The sequence below is a fragment of the Lemur catta genome, chromosome 24 (assembly GCF_020740605.2).
Source record: "Lemur catta isolate mLemCat1 chromosome 24, mLemCat1.pri, whole genome shotgun sequence".
NCBI lineage: Eukaryota > Metazoa > Chordata > Mammalia > Primates > Lemuridae > Lemur > Lemur catta.
Window position 1 is genome coordinate 14,226,377 of NC_059151.1, and position 8,353 is coordinate 14,234,729.

Here is an 8,353-nt window from a genome sequence, read left to right on the forward strand (position 1 = left end):
AAGTATTCTATCCTGAAGTAACCAAGAAATAGTATATCTCAACTCAGATACACTCAAAGGTTAAATATGACAAATTTAGCTATGAGAAGTTAGCTGGGGTTCTCTGAATGACACAAAAGATGATGCTGAAAGCTCGGAGATAAAAATCAGATATTTGAACAAGTATAGAAACACTTCAGTGTACTCTTCCCCTCCCCACATAACAAGGTTGAGGGTATAGTTCTGAGGATAAATCTTATCTAATAAGATAATGTGGCTAATAAGATACTTAGTAAATGCATCCCTACTTAATTACAATATTCAACTTTTAAGTAAGATCATTGCTATGGTAGCAAGACCAAATCAAGACTATAAACTTTCCAATTAAAGAATGAAAACAGATTAATTTTGCTAATTTCAACATACTGCTTTTGGCAAGGGGAATTAAGTTGCTGTAATAAAAGCCACATTGTTAACAATAAAATGTAGCGAAGATATTTAATAAGCAAACCTGATTATATGTGAATACCAAGATTCCCTTAATTTCTTTTAAACAACTCTTCTACTAGATCTAATATTCTTGAAAGGTTAACTCGTACAAAGTGCTGTACACCAGTTCATGTATTTATATACTTGTTTTCTCCATTCAAAGCAGCAACTTTCATGGACAATAACATTTTCCCTCATTTTTTTATTCCCTGGGACTAGACTATTAGGCCTAACAGATTACGAACTTAGTTTAAATATTGATTATATGATTACTCTCCTGTATCTGTGTCGGTCTTAAACAGGGACTTCATAAATCACCTAGGGAACGCTGAAGCAGAAATACTTAGTATTTCAATGTTCAATATTTCTAGGTCTGTTTGCAGAGAAAATGATTAAGTCTAAGACCCCATGAACGTAGCTATAGTCTTTAAAAATTCTGAACATTCTGATACACAAATTTAACCCAAAATGTCAAATATATGCCAAAATCCATTTATACAACATAGTATTACAATCAGTTCTTAACATATACACTAATGGATAAAAGAAATTGCTATAAAAATGTAAAGGCCAATCTAGGATTTGAGAATTTAATCTGAAACATTTATCTCAGTGTTAGGAACCCAGTTTATTCTTTAATAGAAAAACTGTAACAAAATGCTTTGGAAAATCTTCAAGAATTGATTGTATCTTGGATTAACAAGGAGCACCGGAATCCAGGAGTTAATATATTAAGGCTTGACAGAGCAATCTAGTGACATATAGTGTCACGGTCTTCCTTTTTCAAATTAAAATAGTGGTCATCATCCTTTAGTCACAACTGTCCTACATAGTAAAGTCAGCTAGTTACAGACAAGCCTTGAGGGCACCCCCCCAATACCACCACAGGCAAGAGTCTATCCAGCCTATCAACTAGTCGGGGGACGAGAAGTGTATTTTGTTCAAGATACCCCTGGCACTTCACTGGCACATGGTAGTTTTGAGTCCCTAAACAAACTACCCAAAAAGAATTAAATTCATTTTTACTTTCAAAACATTAGTTAAAATCTGAATTTATAAATTAGCTATAACCTAAAAGTAAAGCCAAATTCAAATTATTTAAATGTTAAGTGGGAGGAGAGAGCTTATTTCAGGCAGTAAAAAACTAAAACCACACTCATTAATAAAATAGGAATTGAAATGGTTTAAAAAAGAACCAGGGCCCTTGAAACCTCACTCCTTACGTGAATCTCAGTCACTTACTGGCTGTGTGGTAAGACAAGTAATTCCTCTGTGCCTGTTATCTCATCCATAAAGTTCTCACATCTATCTCACACGGCTCTCTTGAGGACTACATGAGTTACTACTACGGGGCTTAGAAACAGTGCAGGGTGCACAGCAGAGGCTATGTTAAGGCTTAGCTAGTATTAGCAGCAGGCAAAAAACAATTTTTTTAAATGATAAAAACCTAAGAATATGAAAGTATAGTGGTTAAGAACACACTCTGGAGCCAGGAGGCCTAGGTTCTAAACCCAACTGCCACAACATGAACCTGGGTCTATGCCTTAGTTTTCGAATTTCAAAATGGAGATATAATTGTACCTACTTTTCTAGGTATAAGATTCAATGAATTAACACAAGTATTTCAAATAATTCAGCACATTGCAATGACAACATGAGTTATTCTTTTAGGCCTGGTTCACATTAAATTTTATGTAAAGTTCTCCTCAAACATCCCCAAAACATATGTACTGTAGTTGCTTTGCTTAATGAGTGCTAAAATTTGTCTTACTGAACACTACCAATCAAGTACCACTCTGACTCTTGTTTAATAGCCTTATTTAAGACCATACTACAGCTTGTCCAAATAAAGCATACAGAAAAACCACCACCACCACCACTAAGGTTGATAGGCCTAATAGTCAAACTTACTGTAAGAACATAAGCCGAAGGGAACAAGGTTTAAATTAAAAATCCTGATCAAATAACTACTAAACGTAAAATGTATTCCAAAAAGCATTTCAGTAACATTAGTGAAGAATATGAATATACCTAAATATTTGAAATTTGGGGGCTTCAAACAATAAATTCAAAATAAATAGGTACATGACCATGTAATATTGACATCAATGGCTATTTCACCCCGTATTTCTAGAACTGAGGTGCCTAAACAAAGCATTCCCCCTCAGAGCTGTCCCCTCACTAGAATTCTGCTTGGATTGGGGATGTTGTTTTTAAAAGCTTTCTCATGTGATTCTAACATTCACAGCTGAAAACCAAACCTCGTGCGCATGTCAAGATTTTCTGTAAGGCAAATCAATGTCTCACAGAACCACTGGTTTCTCCAATTTGGAAACTGTTTTTATGTTAAGTCTCTTGTATTACAGTTGCCTTTTGCTTGTTGTTGAGACAGTGTCGCCTGGGTAGAGGGCAGTGGCGTCATCATAGATCACTGCAACCTCCAACTCCTGAGCTCTAAGCAATCCTTCTGCCTCAGCCTCCGAGTAGCTAGGACTATAGGCACGCGCCACAACACCCGGCTTTTTTTTTTTTTTTCCCTTTTTGGTAGAAACAGGGTCTCAGTCTTGCCCAGGATAGTCTGGAACTCCTGAGCTCAAGCAATCCTCCCGCCTCGGCCTCCTAGAGTGCTAGGATTACAGGCATGAGCCACCACACACAGCCAAGTCTCTGTATTACATAAATCTTCAAAATAGTTACAACAGAAGAAAACCTGGTATTAACTAGGAACATCAGACTAGAAGTCAAAGTTCTCTAGTAAAAGGAAGTTGAGGATTATAAATTCTGATATTAAAATAGCAGTAACAACTTCAAGTGTCATGTACCGAGGGCCTCTTCAAAGCCACAAATTAACCCATTTAACCATCATCATAAAAAAAACCAAACAGGAACTTAAAACTTATTTTGCTCACTGTTGCCATCTCGATGTCTAGAACAGTGCCTGGTACATGTTAGGCACACAACCATCTATTGTTTGTATGTAACAAATATCCATCTTAAAGAGGCATATACATGAATTTGCCCAGAGCTAGAATTCTAACTGGAGTATTTTTGCTCCTATGTTCACACTCCTATTGTTATACTGCCTCGCTAAAGCTTTTATATCATTAAAGTGGTGTCACAGCAGCTGGGTATCACCTGTAAAAGAAAAACAATCAATGAGACCTTCCTTTAAAGTGTCCTGTTCCACATGCACAAAAAGCTAAGGATTCGGAATTATTCTACATCTTCGTGGCCTGAACTAATTGCCACAGATAAAAGGTTTTAATTTGTACTGAATGTCAGGCTCTTCCTATTAAGTGTGTTGCAAAATACAACTTTGCTTCTCCACTGTGTTGCTGGCCTTTAAGGTGGTCACAGAAAGGAGTTATTTAAAAATACCTTTACTTTCAGTCTTATAAAAGTTTTTCTTCTTTTCCTTCATCTCGCAAGTACAAAGATTTAAATTTGTATTTCAAATAACCCACAATGACAATACAATTATGGCCTAGAACAAAATTTGAGATTTCATCACCAATGTATTAACAGTGAAGATTTAAACCTTCACCTTTCATAAAACACCGGTTTTGCCAAATAAACTCCAATGTCATACTTATTAAATAAGTGCAAATTAGGCAGCATTCAGTACCATTTTAGTAGAGGCAAGTTCTTGCTATTCCTTCCATAGAACTCTTTAAAAAGTAACCCATCAAAACCAAAGTTTCTAACCTACAACACCCCCTCCATTTTTCTAGTAAGGCTGAATTTATTCCATGACATTTTTTTCAAGTTAGCTGTAAATACTCCACCCTTCTGGATTGTGCAAGAACCAAACACACCACACATACACAAGTTACAAAAAAAAAAAAAAAGGGAAATACAGTCTGAGAGTCTCAATTTAGATAAGTCTTGAGCAGAGGGTCTTAGAGCAGTGCACAACTTGATGTAAGAAATTAACATTTAACAAAGAATATTATTTCACATTATTACGAAAGGAGAGGCCGGAAAGAGCCTGAACCAGTTAAAGCAGCCGCCATCTTAAAATGCGGGACAGAAGTTAGAGCAAGAAAATGAGACTAAACCACCGGAGGTGGAGGTTCCGCTCACTCCCAGAGCTCCAAAAAATCCTCGTTTTCAACTTAAATCGATAATTTACTATCAAACCACATTTAAGTAGAGAAACAATCTTCCTCGAAGGTGTTCTTAAATAGGATGAGGCAAAAATAGGTACACCTAGCTTTCCCTTACTGCCATACCACCCTTTCTCCCGCCTCCCCCAGCTAAGAAAAAAAAAGGAGCTTCCAGAAGGCTTTTACATCAGTTCCCGGTGTGCCTGATAAAATAGCTTCGGGTGAAAAGCTGCAACTACAAAAACAGAGGAAGTGGTAACATTGTGTCATTCCACCTCCTCCCAACCCCTAATTCTTGTGTAACCTGCCCAGTGTCGATGAAGTTTCTCACTAGACTCATTCACGATCTTTCAGTAGCCAAGACCTTTCTACCCCGACCCTCAGTAAAGTTCGGAACCCGTCAGATTTCTTTGACCTTCTCTCCTGCGAGTTTCCTTTCTTCCGCATAGAAGGCCGAGAGCCTTAATCTTGTAATTAAAATAAGTTTTCAAGCACCGAGAACAGAAAGCGCCGTGACATCTGCTGGAGCGTCTCTCCGCAATCCTGACCCCCAAACGGGGCTCCCACCTAACAGCAGAAAACCGAGGCGCCCGACGGCACTCTCCCCCACCGGCTCTAACACGCACCGATCACACTGAGGCACACTCAGGGTCACCTCAATCTGCCCCAAGTGCTCCGCTTCCCTAACTTTAAACTTCACTTCTTGATAAAGCACAGAAGCGTTCTCCATCCCCCAATGGAAGAAGTGACCCAAAGAGGTATTTTGAGAATTATACTTCCCTCCCGCGCCCACGCTTTCCGTCGGGCCCGAGCCTTCCTTTCCTCCCACGACCCCATTCCTTCCAGTCCCCAACAAGTTACCTTATTAATCCGTTTCAGCGCCATAGTCTGTGCTTTTCGCCTGGCTCCTCACTGTATCTCGGTGTGTGCTCAAGTGTCCGGCCAAAACTCTTGATTATCCGGGCGACGGAGGAGGACTGTCTCGTCTCCCACCGGCTCTGCCAGACACAGGCGCCTTTTGCAAAAACGGAGCAGATCAGCACTCGCACAGGCCCCGGAGACACCCCGACGAACCACGTCCCTTAAAACTGTCGCGATCCGGGGTGGGTGGGGTGGCGTGGCAAGGCAAAGCCACCAACAGCCTCTGTGCCGAGCTTCGGCCCAAAAAGTGGGGGCGAGGGTGACAGGAAGAGCCGAGGGGTGGGCACAAGTTTAACTTCCCGGCCTCTCGGAAGGAAGAGACCGGGAGGGAGAGGAAGAGGCGTGAGAGGAGGGTGGGTGCGGGGCCGGGCCGGCAGCAGGGGCCGGGGCCTAGTCGGCGCTGCGCCGGCGTCACCAGGGCAAAGAAAGGCAGGGGGAGGGGGAGCAGGAGGCTCCGGACCGACGCCGGGCTGCTTTCGATTTCTGCTCAAAGGTGCGCCCAGGGAAGGAAAGGAAATAAAGACAGGCTTTAAGTGTGTCGCTGTCCCCGCAGCCAGAGCTATTCTGTGTCGCCCCTGACGCCACCGTACACTCCGCCTTCCAGCGCGCTCCCGCCCGGCCACCTCCGCCACGCGCCCGGGCTGCCCCCGAGGCTCCGGCTCCGGCGCGAGGACGCGCCCCTCCCCCTCCCCCTCCCCCCTCCGGCGGGCCCGGCGTCCCCACCCCACCCCACCCCGCCGGCTGCCCACTCAAGCCACCCAGGGCCCGACTGTCCCCTCTTACCCGGCCGGCCACTGGGCCAGCCTCCCTTCCCTTCCCCTGGCTGTCCACACCCACGCGTACAGAGGGGCCGGGGCCTCCCTCAAGCTGCGGCCTCGGCCTCCCCGCGCGGCAGCTGGTGCCTCCCCGGCCCTACGGGGCTCACGCGCACGACACAGCCACAAGATGTCCGCTCTGACGGAACTACTGCCAGCTGCCACGCTCCGCCCCTCCCCCCCTCCTGCCTCTTCACCGCCGCGGATCAGTCCGCCAACGCCGCCGTCGCGAGCACCGCGCGCAGCTAAGGCTGAAGGAAGACGGTTTACTTCCCACGTCTGCGGCCGAGGGAGTTTGTGCCGCCGGCTTCTCCCTCTTTTCGGAACAGCACCTTATTACTAAACAGCCCGGAGATTGGACTGGGAGGGCGGGGGACAGAGGCGGGTCAAGGGCTGGGGGAAGGGTAGCCGAGTGGCGGAAACCCTTAGGCTTAGAGAAGCATCGAGAACCGGAAGGAGACCATGGGAGGAAGGTAACAGAAGCGGCAGCTGCGTGGTCGAGCCCCGTGCCCCTCCCAACAGCGTCCCCCCGTTTCCTCACTTGGTATTGAGGCGGCGAATCTCGCGAGAACCTCGTGGCTGGCGAACCGGAGCTGCGGCTCCGCAATGACTTAAGGGCAGTTTTGTGCTCTCTTCCCGACGGGGCCCGCCCCCAAATCCGCAGATTCTCGCGAGATGCGGTGAGGCACCGGCTCGGACTGGGGCGGATCTCCGCCGGGAAAGCACCGCCCCTGGAGGCTAATGCCGGTGGGCGGGAGAGGAAGTGGAATTCCCCGGACTGGGGCGGGCGCGCCGCCGCGTCCCCCGCGCGCCCAGTCGGGAACGCGCGGTGGGAGGGGCCTGGGGCGACGACCGGGTCGCGTCAGTCGAGGCGGAGCCGCACGCTCGGGTTTCCGGCGGGGCAGGTGAGCTGCGTCTGTCCGCCTGCCTCGGGCGGTCCGCCGGCGGGGGAGGCGCCTCTAACCGGGCACAGCGGTTTTAAATAGACCCGGGCCGGCGGCCGCTGGCGCTGCCACGTACCGCGATCGAGGGCGTTTCCGAGCCGGGAGCGCCGCTGCCTGGGGAGAGCGGGCCCGCGACGGCTCCCGGGGCAGAGCAGCCTCGGAGCGACTGTGAGTTGGCGAGGGTGGCGGGGCGGGCAGCTGCTTCCTGGCTCTGGGGTCAGTCGCCACCATCTTCCAAGATTTAGGTGTGCGAACAGGCTTCATATCTTAGGATCTTTTTTCTCCCGTTGCGATGTTTCAGCTCCTGAGCCAGAAAGTGGCGAAACTCGATCAAGTAGAGTTTAGGGTCAGAAAACTCAATACAGTGATTCCTGGAACATCGGGGACGGGGGAGGACTGACACGGATAGGACTGGCCTGTTTGAGTCTGCCGGGTGTCAAGTACGGAGAGGGCGATTTTGCTCTCTAGTGTATCCTTCAGGCAAAAGGTGTTAAGACTTTAATTTTTAAAAGGAATTTAGAGGCGAGTAAGCACTGACCAGGTTAGGGTTGTCTAACATTCCTTAATAATCCTATTTACCGACAGGGAGATCTATAAGAATTACATGGAAGAGTACACTTTTTAAAAAGACTGTTCCAGAAAGTATTACCTGTTAAAAACTTCACAGATTAGTGATAAATGGTCTAATACATACTGTTCTAGTGACCGTGTAGTGTGACAATAGCAGTTAGGGAACCTGTGCCTCCCAAACTAGCCCATAGGAACCACCTGGGGTTTCGTTGAAAACGCAGTTGTGATTAGCAGGCTGGTGGGGCCTGAGGCGCTGCGGCTCTAACAAGGTCCCAGGTGATAACAGATTTTTCTAGTCTGAGCCACCCTGTGAGCAGCAAAGTACCGAAGAGCTCACCTCGTGGCTTAATGAACACCTTGCCCCCTTCCTTTTCGCTGAATAATCTTCCCTTTGTTCTCTGTTCGAGCTAGCCAAGTATATTATATTAGAAGCTCAGGATTAGGCATCGGGTTGAAGGGTGAAACCCAAGTTCTGTTCTTGCTTGTTGCTTCTCATTTGTGTCATACTGGTCTGGTTACTTCTGAGTCT

General features: G+C 46.4%; 1 protein-coding gene across 7 annotated transcripts in view; it reads right to left on the reverse strand.

Moving 5' to 3' along the window:
* UBE2D3 (ubiquitin conjugating enzyme E2 D3) overlaps positions 1–7,080 on the reverse strand; it is a 33,766-nt gene extending 26,686 nt beyond the window's left edge. The window contains exons 1-2 of one of the 7 annotated variants that reach the window (XM_045536652.1): positions 6,852–7,080; positions 5,436–5,589 (exon numbers count right to left, since the gene is read on the reverse strand). In XM_045536652.1, the coding sequence (XP_045392608.1) occupies positions 5,436–5,459 (24 nt within the window). In that variant the 5' untranslated portion in view covers positions 5,460–5,589; positions 6,852–7,080. Of the gene's footprint in view, positions 1–5,435; positions 5,590–6,278 lie in introns of all 7 variants that reach the window. The other 6 variants (XM_045536657.1, XM_045536655.1, XM_045536658.1 and 3 more) reach the window with 6 other exon arrangements.
* Between the last annotated feature and the right edge of the window lie 1,273 nt (positions 7,081–8,353).